This window comes from Talpa occidentalis, unplaced genomic scaffold, assembly GCF_014898055.3.
Source record: "Talpa occidentalis isolate TD23 unplaced genomic scaffold, MPIMG_talOcc4v2.1 talOcc4.5, whole genome shotgun sequence".
Taxonomy (NCBI): Eukaryota; Metazoa; Chordata; class Mammalia; order Eulipotyphla; family Talpidae; genus Talpa; species Talpa occidentalis.
Window position 1 is genome coordinate 108,276,443 of NW_023604861.1, and position 21,603 is coordinate 108,298,045.

General features: G+C 35.6%; 1 protein-coding gene across 26 annotated transcripts in view; it reads left to right on the top strand.

The window, feature by feature from the left end:
• The window catches only part of NRXN1 (neurexin 1), a 1,022,285-nt gene that overhangs the window by 370,077 nt on the left and 630,605 nt on the right, over positions 1–21,603 (top strand). For 12 of the 26 annotated variants that reach the window (XM_054687713.1, XM_054687712.1, XM_054702001.1 and 9 more), the window contains 3 exons: positions 10,887–11,188; positions 13,289–13,333; positions 14,336–14,497. In XM_054687713.1, coding sequence (XP_054543688.1) covers positions 10,887–11,188; positions 13,289–13,333; positions 14,336–14,497 — 509 coding nt within the window. The remainder of the gene's footprint in view (positions 1–10,886; positions 11,189–13,288; positions 13,334–14,335; positions 14,498–21,603) is intronic. The other 14 variants (XM_054687718.1, XM_054687720.1, XM_054687716.1 and 11 more) reach the window with 2 other exon arrangements.

The following is a 21,603-nucleotide window of genomic DNA, read 5'->3' on the forward strand; positions in this document are numbered from 1 at the left end:
ATAATAGCAGTAGCAATTCTGTAATCATTTTATTTTTTTTAAAGATTGATTTATTTTTACACAAGAGCTGGGTATAGGCCAGACATGCGGTAGGGTGAGAGGATTCACCAGAGGCAGAGCAAGGAACAGAACAGGCAGATGACAGAAATACACTGCTGAGGTGAGCAGCGGGCACAACAAGAGAGGTCTGCCATGCCATGTGGGATTCTCGCCAGCTGGCAGGGATCGAACCCACACTGCAGAGGCTGCGGACAGCTTCACAGCACGGCACTCAACCCGCTGCACCACAGGGGAGGCCCTAATCATTTTATTAATGATCATCCTTTTGATAAAATTTGCAAAGTGTGGCAAATTTTGCCACACTGAGGAAACTGAGGAAACTCATACTTGGCTACTTTTATTTCCTCGTAGTCATGCTAAGAAATATGACAGCTCAGGTCCATTAGTTTTCATTGAATAAGGTAACATCCAGAAAACATGCTAGTTTATTTTCACTTGCAGCAGTGCACAAACCAAGGTATTTCCAGAGAGACATAAATGCAGTTGCATGAACCTCATTAAGCCTATTTGTTCATAACAACAACTTATTAGACTGTACCAGGAGATAGTGACTCTAGATTTATTCAGAAGAGTTGTACTAAGTTTCCAAACCCATAGAGAATTCTACTGTAATGTTGCCTAAAGGTGAAACACATTGAGAATAAGAATTGAGAGATTACCGCCAGTGATTTAAGAGCTAGACATCCTGCTAAAAAGCACATTAAATAGATAATTGACACATGTATACACTTACCAGATTTCTCTTTTTTAAAATTGTTTTGGGCTTTGTTTTTCCAATCACGGGATGCAAGGTAGTTTATTTAGGTGTTTCTCCCTTGAGAAAAGTGTCAGGATATCAAAATATTTTGTCTTTAATACTAAACTCAGACATGATACACACATGCACACACACACACAAAGAGAGATCCTTGCATATTTCTTAGATGATATTCTAAATCAGGGCAATCTCAAAATCTATTATAACAATGGTCTCATATTTTAAAGTGCACTCAAATCAATGAGGGGGGAGTCTGTTAAAATGTAGATTCTGCATTGGTAGGTGGGGAGGGAGTCTAAGATTATATTTTCATAGGATTCCCATGACATTGATAATGCTATGCCTTAGACCACATTTCAAGTAGTGGGTTTTAAAAGATTATATATTTTTTAAAACAATTCCTATTTTAACCAACACTTTTCTCTTCCCTGTGAGTTTCTCCTTCACTCTGCTTTTGCCTTCCAAGATGCCATACTTTGTATCTAATTTAAAAAAAAAAAAAACGAATCACATTCTATTTCACAGAACAGGTTACCACATGACCAAAATATTTGGATAGCTCAAATAATTGAATTTTAGGGTTAAGAGGGCAGCCCCTCTGATTCTATAGAGAAAACAGCATTTTATAGATTGGCCATTTGTTGGATCTTAGTTATATAGACATTTTTTCAGTATATATTGCCCCAATGAACTTGGTAATATGATTTCATCTGAAATTATTTATTCCATATCCATTTTATAAATGTAGATTGCCCACAAAGGTAGAATATCTATAGATTTGTTATAAATATAATTGTATTTCTGTAATTATGTTATATAATTTACTTTCTTATTAGATAATCATTAATTATTATCTGAAGTATTCAGGCTATTTTTTTTTTTAATGTGTCATTCTTCTCCTCCAGTTTAAAGGATGCTAGATACTAGTTGTCATAGATCCAACTATTAGGAGCTTGAGGCAATTCCAGAAATTGCAATATTGCACATTTGGTGAATGCCAGGAGTACTTGTTTGATACCTTCCTATGTATCATATGATCATATGTGTAAAACTGACTGTTCATTGGCTCAGAAAAGCAATCTATTTGGTTCTCAGCACCTGCAGTTTTATAAATAAATGAAAATCACTTGCACATATTTAGAGTGGAAAATTTTTGCACGTGAGTTTTAGACCATCCTATTTTCTTTTGAAAAAATTATATTCATATTTAAGTTGCACTTAGTTTTTGGTCATGAATTAGAAAGAAACTCATTTCACAGCAATACCTAGAAATACAGAAGGGCATGAAATTAGAATCAGAAGGTCGGGGTTGAATTTTGATTCTACCCCAATTAGTTACATGACCATAATTTTATCTGTTGAGCTCTCATTCTCTTCATCAAATATGTCAAAGTGTTGAACTAAATAATATCTAAGTCTTCCTCAGGTTTCATATTTCATGACCTCAAGTATATATATCATCATTAAGACTGTGCTTCTTTGCAGGAGATTATCTGATGATCCTTCAGAATTTATTTATGGCTTGGTTGCCTTGAGGTATATCTAAACTGAAATAAAACCTTGAAGAATGAATATTTTTTAAACCCTAATTTCTTGCTGCAAACAATAGAACTTATCCTCAAAATTAACATAAGTTGATTCATATTTGGGCATTTTGGAATGTTTTATTGCATTGCCAGGCAGAAAAGGAAAGAGTAAGCTATCCTCCCTTTTAAAGCAATGTTATTTTTCCTTACAGTAATCAATGATTTTTTTTTTCAATTTAAATGGCATAGGAATAAACAGACTTCCCTTTTATGTGCCTCTTGACTTGTTTTGCCTTTATGATTGGAGAGAGTTAGGTTTACTTAATTTAATGTTGTAAACTTTTTGCATATACCATTGTTTAGTCAAGGATGTTTTGGGCACAATATTTTTATATATCTTTGGATATATGAAAGCAGAGTAGGAAAACAAATGAAGCAAATCTTTCACTCATGTTTGTTCTTGTTCTTTTTTTATATTATCAATTTTAGGTTTTTGTTTGTTTTTATTGAAAGAATCTTAGAATCACATGAAAATCCCACAAACCTGTGTGATTTTGGATTGTATATATGAAAAACAAGACAATCAGTAATAATAGCATATATCAGTTTCTTGGTATAGGAAAATGACTTGATATTCTTCCTAAAACAGTGCAACTTCCCTCTTCTTATAGACATCCTTTCCTTAGGCTATTGGATAATTCCCATGTGGATTGTTTACATTTAAAAGAAGTACAGAAACTTTAAAATTGTGGAAACACAGGGATTTTATTCTATGTATAGGTAATGGGAAGGGGCATTGTCACAAGAATCCATATTCATTTCTATGTGAACCTGGGAATCTTTTTCTCACATTCCTCTCTGTAGAATTCAGTGGTACTTGGTGTTCGAAAGAATCCATATGTTTGATCTACCATTCAAGGATTGACCACCTTCTACAAGACCCAATTAAATAGTTCAGTTGTATTTAAGTTCTTTCTACAATGAGAAATTTGTTTTCTATCAAATAAAATATTCGACACAAGGAACATTCCTATTTATTTGTTGAGATACACTTTGTCTTAGCTTTTATACTTTGATCCTATTTATGCTTCTGATCTCATACAAAATGTAATTACTTTTCCAAAGGGCATCCTGTTATTTGAAGATGGTGTCATGGAACTACTAATATTTTATTGTAAGATTTTTTGCCCTTATGCTTATATTATTTAAAAATTATCTAAAATAACTGGTTTATAACATCATACAGGTTGAGAATTTTTTATATTTCCTTATGTATCCTTCAAAGTATTTTTATGAATCTAACTAAAGCTTACACTGCATTTTTTGAGTGTCTTCATCACACTGTTGATTCATGTTCTAGGTCCTCCAAAGATTTTTCTTTATGTATTGTACCAGTTCAGTCTAGAAAATCATGTTTCCTATATACTTTTCAGTTGAGGGTAGGACTCATGTTTATTACCATAAAATTTAACTTTGTTAAAGTCAGCATATTTAGTCATATAACAATAATGTATAAAATTCTAATTTTTCCTACTCCAAAAAATATGAGACAAAATTCTCTTTTGTCAGAGTTTTTGGGGGAGCAAAAATTCAGTAGGACTAAAATTTTATGGCCCCCAGTGGGATCTCTTCCTTCCTCCAATTGTATAGCAGCATAAGAGAAATATAGAATATATAAATATTCCAAATTTTTGAAGTTTATTTTTTCTCTAATTCTGTCATAATATTTCTATGATTAGTACTAATAGAGACTTCCTTCATTGTGACATTAATCTACTGATCAACACTTTAGAGTATAGTACTTCAATTATAATTATATGCAGGCTGCATATATGATATATACATTTAGCACATATAATTATAATAGATACATAATTATATTAATACATGTATAAGTTAAATATATCTAAATCTTACGAGGTTCCTCTGAAAAACATGATATTCAGGAATATTAATATGCATTTGAAAGTTTTCAAATCATACACAATTGATTTTGTTGCTATTGGTATTTTCATGTTTACTAATAAAAATACTATTAATAGGAGTAGTGTTTTGCTCATATCACCCTATTAATCATGGAGAAAAACTCTATCAGATCAATTTGTTTTATTATTTAATCATTCATATTATTTAAACTTTTTATTGAAATATAGTATAAATACTGAGAAATATGTATAGTAATTATGTAACTATGATTTTTTGCACTCTGGGCACACCTGTAACCAAGACCCATCAAGAATAGAACATTATCTCCTGCACTGCTGGTGGGAGTGCAAAATAGTCCAACCACTATGGAAAGCTGTGTGGAGATTCCTCAACCTACTAAAGATAGAGCTTCCATATGATCCACCAATTCCACTCCTAGGTATTTACCCAAATAACACAGAAACATTAATTCAAAAGGGCGCCTGCACCCCTATGTTTATAGCAGCACTATTTACAATAGGTAAGCTATGGAAATAATCCAAATGCTCAAAAATAGATGACTGGATCAAGAAGCTGTGGTACATATATATAATGGAATATTACTCAGCAATCAAAAAAGATAAACTCATGCAATTTGCAGCAATGTGGATGGAGCTGGAAGGGATAATGCTCAGCAAAATAAGCCAGAAAGAAAAAGAAAATTACCAAATGGTCTCACTCATAGCAGGAATATAGGAAACCTAAATAAGGGACCCGGAAAAAGACTATAATAAAGAAAAAATCAACAAGTAACTATAAACCAGAGACACACAATGCGGAGGGGGAGGGGGGAGAGGGTGCGGAAGAGAGGAGATATTAGGGCCAAAATAAGGGGGTGGGAATTGTGTGGGGAATATAACCAAAATGAAAATGCATACATTGTGCAAAAATGAAAAATGATGTAAAAATTATATAAAATAAAAAATATATATATAAAAGAATAGAACATTAGGGCCTCCCCTGGTGGTACAAGTGGTTCAGTGCAGCACTGTGAAGCTGTCTGCAGTCTCTACAGTGAAGGTTCAATCCCAGCAGGCCGGTGAGAAGCCCGCATGGCGCAGCAGACCTCTCCTGTCTTGCCCACTGCTCCCCCAGCAGTGTATTTCAATCAGTCTGCCTGTTTCTGGTGAATCTTCTCACCCTCCCGCGCATCTGGCCTGTACCCCAGTTCTTGTATGCATGAATAAATAAATCTTAAAAAAAGAATAGAACATTACTAGCTCCCCAAAAGTCCTCTTCACTATCCCCACCTCTGTCATCCACATCTATCAAGGTTAGCTGATATGTTGACTTAAAACATTTGAGTTTATTGTTGCCTGTTTTGAAAGTCTTTGCATAGGTGGAATTTTAGATACATTCCCTTGTGTCTGACTTATTTGTATTCAACACTATTGAGATGTATTCATCTATTGAGATGTAATTTTAGATCATACAGTCATTGCTGATTCCATTGTTTGACTATACTCCAATTTATTATCCTTTCTTGGTATTACAGTGGTGTTCATTTACAGGGTATTATTCAGAGTATTATTATGAACTTTCTGGTTTGTCATTGTAATGATCTATGTGTGTATTTTTTGTTGGAAACATACTTACATGTGAAATTTCTGGATCATATGTTCAACTTTAAAAGATAATGCCAAAGAATTTCACAAAATAGTTCTCACCATCAATATATGAGAGTTCCAGTTGTTCCACATTTTCACTAATACCTAGAACTTTTAATCTTTTTTAATCTTTTTTTTTGTTCTTTATAGTGGAATGCATTGATATTGCATTGTAGTTTTAGTCTGAAATTCTCTGAGAACTATTATAGTTGGATATCTTATAGATATCCATTTATCATGGAATGTCCAAGTATTTTGTCTATTTTTGTAGCTGTTGTTGGCTGGCCTAGATTTTCTTGTATTGATTTACATAATTATTTAAGAATCCAGGGTATAAGTATTTGTTGATATACAATGAGTCCTCATTTAACAATGTCATTAATAGGATCCTGGACACTGCAAATTTAAGCAAAATGAGGCATAATGAAAGAAAGTCCTCAAATAATATCCTTTTGTTAAAGGTCAGGATTGTTTTATTTCTCATAGCATTTTAATAAACAATGTTGAACAAAACAACATTGTTCAATAACCTGCTGTATGTATTGCTGTGGATCTAATTTCTTTTAGATATTAATTGTTTTAGCACATTAGAAGTACACATAATATTTGAACATTTGAAATGGACATGACCCATTATTTAAGTGTTCAGCAGGAAAACTTCAAGAAGTCTTCACTTTGCTGCTTGGTTAGAACAAAACTTAATGATAAAAATTACATGGTAGCAGATAAAGAGTTCAAGAAACTATAGCTGTCTTATATTGTAGAAAATAGAACAATTATGTTTTGTTTTGTTTTTTTAAAAGATTTATTTATTTATGCAAGTACTGGGTACAGTCAGAAACGCGGGAGGGTGAGCGAATTCACCAGAGCCAGAGCAGGGAACAGAACAGGCAGACTGACAAAATACACGGCTGAAGGGAGCAGCGGGCGGCAGAAGAGGTCTGCGCGCCATGTGGGACCCTTGCCGGTGGCCAGGGATCGAACCAGCACTGCAGAGGCTGCGGGCAGCTTTGCAGCCCAGTGCTCAACCACTGCACCACCAGGGGAGGCCCAACAATTATGTTTTTTTATAGTATACATGTTCTTTTATTTAAAAAATGAACATAGAAATATATCCTCTGTGTAGAATTTTGTCTCATTTATGGCATTTTAAATCCATGGCTTGTTCTATAGAGTGAATTTTTCCAAAAATGTATAGTAAGTTGTGTGCAAATTTGAGTTACCTAAATTTGTAATTAAACAATATGAAGGAATGATACATTTTGGTGTTTAAGTAATAGTAATATAATGCTACAAGTTATCGACATGCATGTAAACTCAAAGCTTGCATTGGTGAATTGTAAACTAATTACTGTTTTCCCTCAGCTCTGCCTCATTATTTGGCAAACAATTCATTTATCAAGATTCATTGTGAATTAGGCAGACTTGGAATGATATGAAGTTACCTGGAGAAATTGTATCAGCCTTTTTACTGAACCAAAACTCTTGAAGCCCCCAAACTTTGCTATTTCATTATTTAAGGTAATCAGAAGGCTGATTGTTAGCCCTGCTTCTGTTACTGCCATACTTCTTGAATTTGACAAGTCATTTAAACTCCATGAGCCTCACTTTCTTAATTATGAAAGTTAAAGCATTAACCTAGAGGAGGATATCTAAAGCTCCCTCTGGCTTAGCAATCTATTCTGAGAATTCAGTGGGAATTTCAAAAATTTTGTGAATACGACCTTCAAATAAGTGGATCTCACCATATATGAATTATGTATGTTATAGAATATACACACATATGACCAGAATTCATTTGATGACCTCTCATCAAAGGATCAGAACAAAGAGCAGAGAGAAATGAATTGAAATAAATTTCTTTTTATTTATGCACATAAGTTCTGGGGTATAGGCCAGAGGTGCAGAGGGTAAGAGGATTCACCAGAGAGAGTAGGGAGCAGGACAGACAGCTCTACTGAAATATGCTGCTGAAGGGAGCAGTGGGCAGGACAGGAGAGGTCTACTGTGACCATGTGGTTTAGCTCCTTGGCTGGGGATCAAACTCATGCTCAGTGGAGGACTGTAGCTTAATAGGGCTGAGACAACCCCTGCACCACCATGAAGGCCCCAGAATTAAAATGAATTTTTTATTGATTATGGTGCCACTTTCTAAGGACTGAGGTGCCAAGTTCTTTATAATATGTGAAATTCCCATGGAATTGAACAATGCCAAATAGTACTGCAGTTGGTCATTATTTTTTTCTCATGACATTCTCATCAGCAGTGGATAAAGTATGATAATCTATAGCTTTTCTAAAACTCGTTTTTCTCTTGTCATTTTTGTTAATTTCATGGCTATGAAATAGCGTCTGGATAGTTTGAGTTTTACCTTTCTCTGAAAAGTCATAGGATTGAGCTTCTTGTTATTTATTTATAAGACATGCATATATACCTATTTTTCTATGAACAACTATACATTTATTTTTCCCATCTTGCTGTTGTTTGTATATTGATTTATAAGAAATCTTTGCATATCCTAGATTCTAGTCCTTTGTCAATAATATGTTATAAAAATATCTTCTCCAAAATTTTGTATAAATTCTTACTCTCAATGGTAATAAAGTGATATCAAGAACCAATTCCATTTATGTAACCAGTTGTCCTATCACCATATTTAACTAAACTTTGTGTACCTATCTGCAGTACCTGACTTGATATAAATCACTTTCATATGTGTTTAAGATTACTTTGATTATCTTTATTCTCTCCCTTTGTCTATTCTAATACATTGTCTTAATTACCACATTTTTCAAATAAATGTCCAACTTTATACAGGGAAGTTACCTCATCTTTCTTTGGCATATCTTGACTATTTTGGACTCTTTCTTTTTCCACAGAACTTGTGGAATCAGCTTATCACATTCATTAAAAAAGTGCCTTGAGATTTTTTATTGGAATTTCATTGAATTATAGATCTATTTAAAATATTGATTATCCTTAGTACTTAGAACTCAGCAATCTTTCTAAAATATGTTATTAAGTCAAATAACTGTTGGAGATCATTTTGGTCTTTTAATTTATATTTTTGCTTATATTCTGTGTTTTTTCACTTATAATATTTATATGTCTCATGTTTTCTTGTTCTGTTTCTTAATCTTTAAGAGACTATTCCTAGATTTCACAATAAACTATGACATATGTGATTTGTTTTAGATCATTTAACACACTTAACGCATTAGGCAGCCAAGGAGAGAGACATCTACCACCCCTAGAGTCCACCAACTTTGCCAGATGTTTATCCATGCATTATTTCATTTTATCCTCATACCTCTCTTGAAGGATGAGTATCATGAACTGTTTTCAAGAACTGAGATTTTAAAAGATGTATAATTGCTCCCAGTGCAGTTAGCAAGTGAACAAACGAGTATCTAAATTCATCCTTTGCCCTGCTTTAGTATGTACCTGAAAGAGTCATGCTGGCTCCCTGTATGGAGGCACTTGCTAACCAACTTCGGTTACTCCATTATCCCAAAGAAGAAGTATTGAGCTTAAATTAACACTTATGGAGTCTCTCATCCAATATTTTGAGGGAATGAATGGAAGAAACCATCTAGTGTGAATGGGATTGTCCATGATTGCTTTGAAATACTGTGGGTTTGACTCTTATCCATTGCTAATAGTTCATCACTAGATAGTGACTATTTTCTAGTGAAAGTCGCATCCTCTTGTGAAAGTCCCTCAGTGCAGTCTTACTCCGTGTCATCCCCTGGCTCCATGTAGCCACTTATGGCTTTTTGCATTCTGGGAATCAGGTTTAGTACTGGTTAGCTGAAACTTTGATTTGAATTCTGATGCAAAAATATGACTTATTTAATTATCGAATAGAAATAGCTCTGAGGTAAAAACCTATTACCAGAGTAGGAGAGAGAGTCCTTTTGGCTTGTGAATCCTCCAGTGAATATAGTAGAGATGCTGTATTACCCATGAAATGAATTAAGATTGTACAGCGCCACTCATAATTCTATGTTTATCACAAACTTTCCAAACCATACTGTCTCATTGTTCTTAGAACAATGCCGTCATTGCCTAGAAGTTGAGGGAGCTTTTGACTTAGACTCTCCTTTGGATAAACTCACTTCATCAAAGGGAAAAAGAAAGACTACTTCCAAATAGATGTTTGATCCCTCTAACATCTTGTGGGATACACATTGTTACTCCTACGTATGATAAAGAGTGAGATATATAGAAAATTTTGGGACTTCATTTACATTCTATCCCCATGACGATGTGCTGGGAATTCTTGCCAGTCTTATTATAAAAGCCAGTCCTACCATCTGCTTTGTGAGACCAGGGAGTGAATCAATGATCCAACTGACTCCATTAAGCTTTCTGTTACTGCTTGCTCTGTCCTAAAAGGAAAAATGCACATACTCTATAGGAGATATATTTCCCCCCAGACTAAATTCTGGTTTTTCCCTTTACTTTCCCTCACTAGATAATTTTGTTATGATTTCTCAGTAATGAATATATTTAGCTCTCCACTGAGAAAATCTTTGAATATTAAATATCACAATGAAAATTAAAATAAGGTCTCAGTTGCATAGAGAGAATGTTGCAAGCATGTCAGAATCCACTGTTGCCAGCAGAGAAGAACCATCCAATCTACATTTTTGGTACCTGATTCGTGCCTTGCAGATATCAGAGATCCACTTTCTCTGATCAAAGCTCTTTCAATGGTACTTAAAAATTAATTGAATTTTCACAAATGTCAGCCTTAGCCATTGTAGTTAATGGCCCAATAGCTGAGTACATTTATTAAAAATATAATGTCACCAGTAATACTATTTGACTCTCTTTAATAGGAATCGTGTCCTGAATTTTAGACAAAGGGTTAATGTAGGGGGTGATGAGTTGTTTCTGTTAAAATCTGCTGATTTACATAGTATACTACTTATTTACTTATGTATGTATGTATCTGTTTTCCCCTAGGAAAAGAAGAATATATCGCAACTTTCAAGGGATCTGAATACTTCTGCTACGACTTGTCTCAAAACCCCATTCAAAGCAGCAGTGATGAAATAACTCTATCCTTTAAAACTCTTCAGAGGAATGGACTGATGCTTCACACCGGGAAATCAGCTGATTATGTCAATCTTGCCCTGAAAAATGGAGCTGTCTCTCTGGTCATTAATTTGGGATCAGGGGCCTTTGAAGCACTAGTGGAGCCTGTGAATGGAAAGTTTAATGATAATGCCTGGCATGATGTGAAAGTCACCAGGAATCTGCGTCAGGTAACAGCGCAGTGGATAAGAGAGTAACTGGCTTTGTTTTTCGCTACAGCTGTGTGTGTGGTACTTGAAAACCCTAACAACATGATAGAGGGTTCCTCAGAGTCGCTTACAAATTAGCTTTTTCTTCTGAGATGAATCTTCCTGCCATACTTGAGCAGGGGCATATCTAGAAAGTTCTGGGGACCCAAAGACTCTTTTGATACAGCGACATAGGACAGTTTCCCAGAGGGCTGCAAGGAGATCCCTGTGGCCTGCCCTTCCTGTGATATGTGTGATTTTGTTGTTTATGATTTTTTGCTTGTTTGATTTTTAAATTATAGTTTTCATGGTGATCATTTGGAAGCATGCACATTGGGGTCATTAAATCACAGTTCCTTTTTTGTAGTCAAAAACCAGTGTGTTTGAGATTTGGGATTGTATCAATCCCTACTCTCTCCCCAACATCACCTCTGCAAAGGGGACCAGATTAGTCCCCAAGGGGAAACATACCTTTGGGGGTTTAAAAATTTTCTAAAGAGTCTGTTTATGAAGCTATTTTATTTTTAGCGTAGTTAAGTTAAACCCCAAATGACCCAGATTATCTTCTAGGTACCCATTCCTTTTTTGACTGTATTTTTAAACATTTCTTACAAGAGTTTATATGCTTAGGAAATATCAATTCTTTAGTAAATCTGTGGGTCCACATATACTGTATTTTTTAACCAAGATAGGTTATTACAGTATATATATATGAATATATATATACTGTATGTATATATAAATATATATGAATGAAAATGAATAGATTGTCCTAATATATTGAACATTTTAAGTTTTGGTTATTATTTAAAATTTAATGATATAAGAATGTATCATTTTGTTAAGTGTTGACAGTGACTAATTTTTCTGCAGTACATGCTGATCTCAAACTAATATCCTTAACATATTTGTTGTTTCTCTGAACAGTTGCAGAATGACTGGATTGTCTTTGGTTTTCCTTTACTAAAATAGCCCTCTCTTTCTGAGTTGTTAACTGTCTAACTTTTTCTTTCCTGCTTCTGAAAGGCTTAAACTAGCTGAACTTAGAAGTAAAAAGGAATTTTAGGAGGACAGATCTAGTCTAACTAAGATAGACAAGTAAAACTGAAGTATTCTTGAGACCCCCCAAAAAAAAAAATCTTTTCAAGACCTACTGGCATGAGAGGGGCCCTGCATGCTTCACACCTGCCTTGGGAGAAGGCCACCCCCCCCCCCCCAGGGTAGCTATAGACCACAGAGGTCCTCTAAGTCAGTCTCTTTGGTTTCCCTTTTTAAATTTTTTTTTCTCTCAGATACTCACCAAGAGACTGGAAGCTCATTTGCAAGAAGCCCAGAAGGAAGGGTGGGGCTTAAGGAGCCTACTTTCTAGATTTGCCTTTGCTCAGGTTATAAAGCAAACTGAATTGATAGTTCAAAGGAAACTGTAGTGATACAGCAGGGGTGCATGTGTGGCAGGACAGATTAAAAACAAATCCATTCTACTCATTCTATGTGTCAGGATCTTTGCTTTGTTTCATTGCAGTAAACTGTGACCCTAAAGTCCATCAATATGACCGAAGGAAGTTTTGGAGTTGAGGAGGAGTCCTTGTATGCTGTAAAATTGAGTAGTAGGGCAATGCCAACCACTTCCTACGAATTTCCTGGGATTGGGGTGGGCCAGGGTGGGGGAGGGATCACTTATGGGTGTCAAGGTGGCAGTGGTCAGCTGATGAGCTTTAGGCCTTTGAATCCCTTTTAGACTTTTTAAATGTCTGTCAGATGTGCTCAGGGAGACAAAGGGAACGTTGCCATATGTCTGTTTCTGTCTAGTAGCAAGTTATAAACAATACTGGCAGGAAAAATATTACCTCTGTGGGAGGCCTATTTGTTAGTCTGCTTTTTTCTTGTAAAATTTTTTTGCCCTTTTTCTATGTTACTAACATGCTTAATAACTAACATGTCATTCATGGAATGTTTCATTCTACTAACCGTTACCTGAATCAAAAAATGTACTAACATGGTAGAGACCATCATATTTTTTAAGTAACGATCGTTATTCTGTTCACAGTTTTTAATTTCCTTTCTCCCCCCTTCTCCACAAAGCACTCAGGCATTGGACACGCTATGGTAAACAAACTACATTGTTCGGTAGATATCATTCTAATTGTTTCTTATTTTGGGTTTGCCGTGTGTTTTCTTTCTTTCTTTTAACTGTAGACATCATTAACAAAAGAGGAACTGCGGTTGGTACTCTTCTGCTTACTTTGACCTCCTTCTTTTCATCTGTTGTTGACCTTCTTATTTTTTACCTGTTCCTGTCAACTTCTGTTTTCCAACTCACCTGTAGGGGCATCGTTAACGTTTCGAACGTTTTTGCATCCAGCTGTGGTTAACACGGGATAAGACAAATGGTGGCTGGCCCGAGTGACCGCAGGCTCAGCCAGTCTCTAACCATTCATGATGCATGGCATGCACACTTGATTTGGGCATGTTGGAGATGCCACACCCACTCATCTTTACGTCATTACCGAGCAGTTGTTTTTCCCTTTGGTTCTCCCCGTTTTCTTTCCTTTCCTTTCTGAACTGTACTGTACCTCCTGCATGTGCACCTCAGCGTGTGCTGCTTCACTGGTTGTTTTGCCTTTCTTCCCCTCCAGCATGGACTTAGGCACTTGCATGCTGAACAACTGCTGCTCAATAGTGCGAACAGTGATGTTGCTGGAAATAGCTTGCGCCTTTTATGTTAACAAGGTGCACGTTGTGATCAGTTAATAACAGACGACTAAACTTTACTAATATGTACACCAGCCAAACTAACCTAGGAAGCATTTTACTAACACCATTTTTGTGTCTGCTAAATAACTTTTGAGTTGCCATAGGGATGATGCTGACAATAGTTCAATAATCAGCTAACTTTCTAACTAGTTTAGATCTCTTAGGGTTAGTTGAATAGAATCCAAGAATAAACCTCAAACAGACATGAAAATGGGTTCCGCCATAGGTCTAAAAATAAAAACCAAACAAACAGAAAAAAAAAGCAAAAAGCAAAATGAAAAATAAAACAAAACAAAACACAAAACAGGCATATCCCAGGATTACAGTATCTAGGTCTGAGTATAGCGTGTCCTTTCCCTGTGCTTTGTTATCTAGGTGACAATATCAGTGGATGGGATTCTTACCACAACGGGCTACACGCAAGAAGATTATACCATGCTGGGGTCTGATGACTTTTTCTATGTTGGAGGCAGTCCCAGCACAGCAGACCTTCCAGGGTCACCAGTCAGTAACAACTTTATGGGCTGTCTCAAAGAGGTAAATATCACTGTCACCAGAGTCATTCCTAATTCATGATCTCATCACTTCAGATCCAGACTGAAAGCACCTTTGCTGAAGACCGGATGTTTCCAGAGTCAAATGGCACATCCATAAATTCAGTATTCTACTGTTGTTTACATAAGATTGGGAGAGGAGTTTAGCTCACAGAAGGCTAAAAAAGTTCTTCTTCTTTCAGTCTGTAAATCATTCGCAATTAAGATTTGCATGGACAATTGTATGTTGGTTTCATAAAAGAAAGTCAAACCCAAAGAGATGCTGGGTCTAGAGTTAACTAAATACCTAGTTCATGTCTGCCTAACTGTCTTAGGGATTACGTGGCACCTTATTTGAGCATTATGGGGAAAAACTAGCTTACAGAAGAAAAACTATATAAAACAAAAAACAAAATCAAAATGAGTCCAGGCTGAAATGATTTTGTTCTTGCATTTTAAGTATGCTCTGAAGAAAGTAAAATGATTTCATTTGTCATCTGATGAGTTTATTTGATATTTCCTGAGCAAAACCATCAGGTTACAAGGTAATAATTGCTATTCCTCGTTCTTGGGAACTTGTTGGGGGATTGGGAGAGAAAGATTAGGAAGTCTGAATTTTAGCTTTTCTGGATATTTTCCCATCAAATGCATCTATTTTCATTTAGGCACAATCCAATTTCTTTTGACCATTGGGACCAGAGATTCTTAGTAAATTAAATGGCTGCATATTTATGGTACATACCTTTGAAGTATAAATTTCAGTAAGAATTTTTTAATGATAAGCATAAATCCTGTTGGTAAACACTGACATACTTTGGTTTATTCTAAAGAAAATCTTATAATCATATAAAGTTGATTTTGTGAAAGTATCCACGGTCTCCATTTATGTGAACATACTTGGTGTTGCTTGCCTGGCATGTGGATTTATATAGAAGAAATCTAAGCTGAATGATGCTAAAGTGCTATGAACTTAAAGTAGTTTTGAAAGGCTGAATCTAACCATACTTTCTGGTGGGAATGATTGATTACCTCTCAGAGACTTTTACTCTTTGCTAGTAAGTAGTATGATGCAGGACTGTGTTAAGTTCTGTAGACAATAACAAAATAATAGTTTTATTATTGTAAAATTATGGTATTAATTATAATAATAGTGATCTTCATTATAATTATTGTGCTGACACTTTCTGAGGTCTTATTTTGTGCCTGATGCTGTGCTAAGAGCATTATAGAGCTCTCTATAATATAGGTAGTAATTTTATTATCTGCCTTTTTCAGACAAGGAAACTAAGTTTTAAAGCAGGTAAGTTGTTTGAACAGGTCTCACAGCTAATCAGAATTAAAACCTAATCAAGGAAGTCTGATTTCAGAGCCTTCTATGCTTTTAGCAACCCTACTATAGTGTCCCAACAGAAATGTTTGTTAGCATGCTAGCCATAGCACATTGTCCAAAGCCTCAGATATATGACAAATGGAAGCATTTTTAGGAAACGTGTACTAGACTTTGAGGAATGATGCATTGTATGACACAGTACACCCATTATACTTCAAAAGAAAGTGAAATGAGTTAGAGACTTAGTAGACAGGAAGACACACAGAAAAGCAAGAATGTGAGATCTTAAAGGATGATTTTTATTTGAATAGGCAGGCAACAGAAAATGTATTATCAGGATGGGGGGAATGTAAAAACATAGTTATATTTCATACAGAGATGCCTGAAATCCCCTTCTGGTAATGGGAACTTGCGAGGGAGGCACAAAATCAACCCTCAACCACACACCTCATTCTGAGACAATGAGGCTCTACTGATGAACACACGAGGTACTCTATATGAATACGTGAGTTCAGCCGAAACTCATAGTCTTCTGACTGTTCGACGTAGATGAAGCAACTTTGTGTACCTATGAAACTGCAGTTGGTTGCCTTAATTTGAAATTAATTTCAGATTTAACTGTATTTTAGATTAACATAATTAAAGTTTATTGTCATTTGACAAGATATATAACTTTGACAAGGAAAGGTCAGATGGTCTCCATGTGACATTTAATTGACAGGTATTGAGTCCATAAAATAGGAATTGTTTATGCTGTGGTCTATAGATTTTTGAATAGTTATCATTCTTCTTTATTGATTGTGCACTTCCTTGTCTCTCTTTTCCAGTATAGGCCATGTGTTTGGAGTAAGTCCTACCACTTTCTTCTTGATGTGCAATCTCTTGCACTTTATTTCCTCCTGGCACACTTGAGAGTGAAGAATGTGGGCACAAGCTCCCTTTATATCAAAACATACCTCCCTAGAGGGCTTTTGGGTACAGTCAGAAGCGTGGGAGGGTGAGACAATTCACCAGAGCCAGAGCGGGGAGCAGAGCAGGCAGAAGGACTGAAGTACACTGCTGAGGGGAGCAGCGGGCGGCAGGAGAGGTCTGCGCGCCATCGGGACCCTCCTCCGGTGACCGGCACTTCAGAGGCCTCAGGCAGCTTCGCAACCCAGCGCTCAACCGCTGTGCCACCGGGGAGGCCCACTTTCTTTTGTTTTTTAAAGATTATTTATTTATACAAGAACCAGAGTACAGGTCAGATGTGCAGGAGGGTGAGAGGATTCACTAGAGACAGAGCAGGGAACAGAACATGCAGACTGACTGAAATACACTGCTGAGGGGAGCAGTGGGCAAGACAGAAGGGGTCTGCCACATCGTGTGGGTATCTGCTGGGATCAAAGCCTCACTGCAGAGGCTGCAGACAGCTTCACAGTGCTGTGCTCAACCACCTGCACCACCAGGGAGGCCCTGATGGTTATTACTTTCTATCCATGTCTAAGTTGCTCTCTATTTGGAATTCCCTGCTCCCTCCTGCTACTAAAATGAAATAGTTTCAAAATAGCATAGCTTTTGAGTTAAATAAACTTGTTTCAGATAGGTAAGCTCTGTAGTTAGAAAAGAGAGAAACATACCCACATTCTCTCATCACATCTCTCTTGACATTAAGCCCAAGTAAACATTCCTTACCTCTGGCTGACATTTTCTGGTTATAACATGTTGTGTTAAGCCTTAATTTTGTTTTGATTTATGACTTATAAGATTTTTCTTTTCAACCTAGTATGTAATCCCTGTTAGGATGACCAGTCCCAGGGGAGAGACTAATAGCACCTTGTCTGAAGTAATAGAAGACATTTTGGAGTGTTAGAAGCCTGGAAATCATTTTCCTTATTCTGGAAATGGGAAGCTGACCTAGCAATGTTATTTGACCATCCAAACCCAATTAAGTAGTAATAGGATCGGAACATAGAATCCTACCAGATAAAATATATTATTGAATGGCTGTGTTTCATTGCAAACAATGGCATTCAAGGCACAAAAATAACCTATCATTTTCAGTGATGCACATCCTCATTCTTTAAAAATTAAAGTAAAAATTAAATTACTCAGAAAAATAAAACAACTCATAATCTACTGTTCATTAGAAGCAGTTAGTGCTTTCACAATGTGGCATTTGATTATGAGAAATGAGACTTGGGTTGCAAGTAGAACAACCAACATTCATTAAGAAAATTATTCATTTTAAATCATTCATTTTTGATTATCAAATTTCAACATAAAGTGAAATTAAACACTATTTGAAACCTAACCTGCACATTACATAGTACTTTGTTCAAAATGAGAGGGAACTTTAAATGGCCAGGAATATCAAAGTAGTTTTTAAATTTTATTTATATTTTCATCACAAATAAATCAAAAAGCTTTTTGAGAGGTGATTGAACTCATTGAAAAATGACTTTCAAGGTTACAAATCTGAGAAAAATTAAGGAAAATATTGTAAATAATGAGTGACCATTATGTACAGCCTACATATGAAATTCTTAGGTGATAACATTCCTTTTAAAATAAGCTTTTTAAATACGATTTTTACAAAAGCAATATTAATCATGCTTTGGCAAGAACATTTATTTATAGTTTTGCATTTTGATGAAACTGTATAGAAGCTGAAATACATATTGCTTAGAAATTATTGACCATGTTAAATTTAATTTAATTTTTCTAGCAAGCAGTTTTTCAGTGACTGCTTACAGGAAAGGGAAGTAGAGGATTCTGGGAAAGGTAAATCATGGCCTCTAGTGCGGTAGATGTTTGGAATTTATTTGACTGTAACACTAACATTCAACTTAGACTACTTAAAAGGCAGTTTTCTGTATAAAGTTATCACAGTTGATTCCTAAGATGCTCATTAGAGATATTTTTTAGGTTTTCAAGGAAGGCTAAAAATCTCACTCATGCATATTTCTATCCCAATATTTTGACCATGAGGGCTTCTGGTTCTCCCTCATTAATCTTGCCTCATAATCAACTCCTGGTATTAGGCATTTCTTAGTCTTTTTGTGGCTCAGAAATGCTTTGAAACACCTTTTTCCATCCTGCAGAGTAAAGATCATTTAAAATAGTTTATTAGTAGTGTGTTGGAACTGAAGAGGAAGGAAAGAATTATATAGGATAAGACAACCTGGAATTCCTTCATTTAAAGTGTGTTCTTAACCATCTGTACCTGCCAGAGGTTTTACAATTGATTGTTTAAGTGGAGATGCTGCTTGTGTGAGACAGTTTAAAATGTTTCCACTAAAAATTGCTGGGATGAACCTAAGGAAGGAGTCCAGGGGGTGAAAAATCAGTGAAATGCCAGGGGGAATTAAATCCTTACTGAAAGTTCATCAACCTAATTAGATCAGCTCAGCCTTTAATTACACTTAAAAATTTTAGCACTGAAAATTTGGAAGAAGCTACACGGTGGAAGAGGTTCAGAAACTATTCTCTTATGTAAGTCTTTTCCCCACTGCAAAAAAAAAAAAAAAAAAAAAAGGTTGATTCCTACATAAAGTCAGCACAGCATCATCCTCCCACCAATTGCAGTGGGTAGCACTTGCTGTTCCTACAGTGTATCAAGGCCAGCAACTGGGAATACAGCACTATCTTTCCTTCATGCAAATACCCCTTCAGTTCTATCTTTATTCTTTATTCTTTTGGACAATAGAGAACTTTGCAAAATAATTAAGGCTTTTCAAGTTATCCTCTTTTTGGTAGGCCCAACTCAACAAATGTGGGTCCTCAGCTGTCCTCGTCCATTTTGTTTCCCTCATTTTTCAAAAAGGAAGAAGATATCTGTTATTTACATGTATGAGCAAACGCCCATGGCAGAATTTGCAATTTAAGTTATTTTCTGATTTGTTTCAAGGTTTATCTTAAGTTTTATAGTTGGTATGTCACTTGAGTAGTTGGCTACATTTTTTATAGATAGATTTTTTTTCTTTTTACATTACATAGCAATGTATACATTTTGGTACATATGCTACACAAAACTAGATTGTTTAGAAGAGTTATGCCCAAGACTTGCAGTGTGGGATTTATAAATTGGATTCCAGGTTGTGATTAACAGGGGGAAAAAATATTGGACTAATACTTTGTGACCTGTTTGAGAAGTTTGACCTAGCAGGAACTTTGGAGTATAAAGCAGTCTCTACTTGTGGTTAAAAATTGTGAAAAATGAGAAGAAGGGGGACTCCCTTAATTAGAAGGATCTCCTCATATGTGCACCACATTTATGATTAAACACCTTTCTCCCCAGGTTTGCATTTCCTCCAGTGTCTCTTTTATGATGGTACCTGATACCTTTAGACACTTTCTGCCTTTCCGCCCTGAAAATGTAATCATTGTTTATATCTTAACAAGTAGAAGTTGAACGTTAGTTTACATTGACCTTTCCACATGCTTAATTTAATCCTTTTGTTAGCAAGTTACTTTTTGATTCCTCTCTCGCTGCTTCCTAGACATACTCCATACAGATCTACATACTTTTACTCACCATATTAATATATAACTAGGGATCATAAATAGTACCTTAACTGTTTGGTAAAATGTTCTCCCTTAAACTAACCATTTTAGCATAGGTTTTACTAATGCCTAAAAAAATGAATAGACTGGAAGAAAATGTAAAGGTATCCCAGTAATATAAGGATTCATGTGTTGGCACTGGACTGTCTTTCCTCAAAGCAGGATCTTGGCTTAGTGGTTCATTAGAGAGCCTGGTTTAGCTTAGCCCAGTAGGGGAGGAAGCACGTTGGCTTATAATGTTTTGGAGAGAAGTCCTGGTCTTGAAAGGAAATAAGTTTAGTTTGGTTTTAACACTTTAAAGAGTAAACAAGATGGAGTTTTTGGTAATGTTACAGAATTTGGCAAAGTCATATATGTCATTAACTTGATATATTATAGATCTTGCTTGATTTCTTCCAAAACTTGGAAACACTGCAGTTTGTTTGGGTTCTTCTGCTGTAATAAGGTGCCAGTACTAAATATGCAAGCAGAGATCAATCACCCTGGTCTCCTTTCATTTGTAGGACAGCAGACCACAACTGCTTTAAATCAGAAATTTCCCTTTCCTTTCAATGATATGTTTCCAAGAACCCATGTGAATTAATAACAACAATAACATCCATTATGCAAACAAAGAACCCAGAGATCTCAGTAGAGCAGATTCCTGTGCATGGGGTGACTATATCTTGACCTTGATTTTCCATTGATTATTCCTATTAGAGCACATTGCCTGAATCAGATCATCCAAACAAGCCCCAATGATACAAACTGGTATCTAGTTTTTGCTTATGATTAAAATAAGAACTATGCAAAGGACATTAAAAGTCAGATCTATTTCTAATAGGGTAAGAGGATTAGTGGGTTCTAGAGTAGTATCAATGATATGTTAAGCATTTTCTATTTCTCATATAGTATCCACTATATCCAGCAAGTTATACAGTAGATAAAGTAACAATTTGTTTTTAAAAATAAATTAATGAGGCTGTATGAAATAGTTTTATATTCTGTATTTCAAACACAGCAGTAAGGAAATCATGGAAGAAAAAACAAACCTTTTTTATGAACTTAAGGCATTATACCTTTAGAAATGTTTTTACTCAGTTACACAGAATGGTTGTGCTGTCATTTTTTCAATGCTTTATAATCTAAGGTTGCTTTGTGTGTAAGACCATACTCTGAGAATGACAATACTTACACATTAATACCGTCTCTGTTTGACAAATGAGAATATAAGAACAGAAGTTAGGTAACTTACCTAG